Source organism: Triticum dicoccoides, chromosome 7B (assembly GCF_002162155.2).
Source record: "Triticum dicoccoides isolate Atlit2015 ecotype Zavitan chromosome 7B, WEW_v2.0, whole genome shotgun sequence".
Taxonomy (NCBI): Eukaryota; Viridiplantae; Streptophyta; class Magnoliopsida; order Poales; family Poaceae; genus Triticum; species Triticum dicoccoides.
Window position 1 is genome coordinate 634,495,439 of NC_041393.1, and position 1,865 is coordinate 634,497,303.

Here is a 1,865-nt window from a genome sequence, read left to right on the forward strand (position 1 = left end):
CCCTTCCCCTTTAGTCCAATCAAATACCCCCACGTCAGATTTGTTCGTAAGCTTACGTAATGATTTCCCTAGATGTAGCATTGCTCGTACTATATTCAGCACAAAACTCAACGGTACGTTCCGGAATTGGTCAGCTCCATTCGTGTTATTATACTTATAGCATCTGTTTCTTTCAACCCGTACGTGTCTTTGGAAACACCCTGAAGTCTCGTCCTCTGATTTTGAATTCTTGAACTGAAGCCAATCAGATATTGATCCGTCCCGATCGACCCGAGTAGAGTCCTCCACGGACTTCCATCTGCATCCAGAGAATATGCTTAATTACGCTGGTCTCAGACGCCCAAATACAAAGAAGAATATGCCAAGTCAGGTCAGAGGGCGACGGCTCATCACCTCTCACCCAAGCCAACCACAGAACAGAATGACAAATTCACAATCTAACCCATCCAAGCAAGCAACAGAGTTCCTACACCCTCCGGTTCTGCTCTGTGTCGATAATTCTATATTTCATCATTCTATATATCTTTCTCCAGCGAGCTTCAGCTGCACCGATCAACAATGGGAATGGAGTATGATGCTTCGTCCACGACGGCGTCCTCCATGTTCCCGCCTTTCCTTGCGATGTTCGCGGCCGTCTACCTCCTCGGCTACTTCGTGGTGTTCCGGCGCTGGAGCCCGCAGCAGCGGCCGGACGCGTCCAGCTGCCTCACCTCGCTCTTCCACGGCACGCCGGCGACGCTGCTCGCCCTGCGCGCCGTGCTGTCCAGCCCGGGGGCCGGCGACCTCGCGGCGCCCAACACGCCTGCCGACGACCTCGTCCTTGACTTCAGCACGGCCTACTTCGCCGTAGACCTCCTCCACTACCTCGTCTTCCTGCCCCACGAGGCCCTCTTCGTGGCGCACCACCTCGCCACGCTCTACGTCTTCGCCACCTGCCGCGCCGCCGTGCGTCGCGGAGCCTACGGGCTGCTCGCCCTGGAGGTGCTCGCCGAGGCCACCAGCCTAGCGCAGAACCTGTGGACGCTGGCCGGCATGCGACGCGCCGGCTCGCCGCTGGCCGCCAGGGCGCACGTCGCCCTGTCGCTCCCGTTCTACGCGGCTTACACGGCCATGAGGGCGGTCCTCGGGCCGGTCTGGTTCGTGAGGATGGTGAGATTCTACGCCGCCGGAGCCGGCGATGGTGCTTTGCCGACGTGGGCGTGGGCGTCGTGGAGCGTGGTGATTGGGTCCGCGATACTCCTGAGCGTGCTGTGGGTGGGTAACCTGTGGTTCGCCTACTTCAGACAAAGGATGGTGAGCAGCAAGAAGGAACAATGATGGGCTCCTTAAGTTAATGATTTTCTCGCTCATAGGGTGTTTGGTTTGCTGAAATGTTAAAAAATTCATGTAAGATTTTAAGGTTTCACGTCGTAATTCTCATGTGAAAACAGATAAGTTTGCCATGTTGTTGTAGGGGACGCGGCTCGTCTGACGTACGGCCCACACACTGACGTGTGGGCCCGGACCCACCCGTCAGCGGTCCAACGGCAGGGGGCCGTACGTCAGGGGATCCGGCTCCTGTTGTAGGAGATTTGCCATCCTCTAAAGCGAAAATTGTCATGTTGTAAAAGAAATGACAGAAATGCGCCAAGCTGCGCAGAGTACTCTCGTGCGTTCGATCAAGATCTAACGGTCCCAAGAGCGTTCACTAGGATTGCTAAAAAAAATACGATGTTCATGGTTATTGGTGTACTTGATTTGGGGATTTGTAACTTGGTTTTAGTACGTTTGATTTAGCCGATCTCGGATAACAGGAGTTAGGTTTACATACACTTGAGAGGAGTGCCGATCGGCGCGCGAGTGGGAGTGTCGGCGTGCAATTGCTA

General features: G+C 55.1%; 1 protein-coding gene across 1 annotated transcript; it reads left to right on the top strand.

The window, feature by feature from the left end:
- Positions 1–404: 404 nt before the first annotated feature.
- Positions 405–1,582, top strand: LOC119340938 (TLC domain-containing protein At5g14285-like). Its single transcript, XM_037612833.1, has one exon. It carries the CDS (start codon positions 559–561, stop codon positions 1,315–1,317), a length of 759 nt encoding a protein of 252 aa, XP_037468730.1. The 5' UTR covers positions 405–558; the 3' UTR covers positions 1,318–1,582.
- The last annotated feature ends 283 nt before the right edge of the window (positions 1,583–1,865 follow it).

What these genes read in the sequence shown, in the direction of transcription:
- LOC119340938 (XM_037612833.1), top strand. Translation starts at nt 559, where the DNA reads ATGGGAATGGAGTATGATGCTTCGTCCACGACGGCGTCCTCCATGTTC.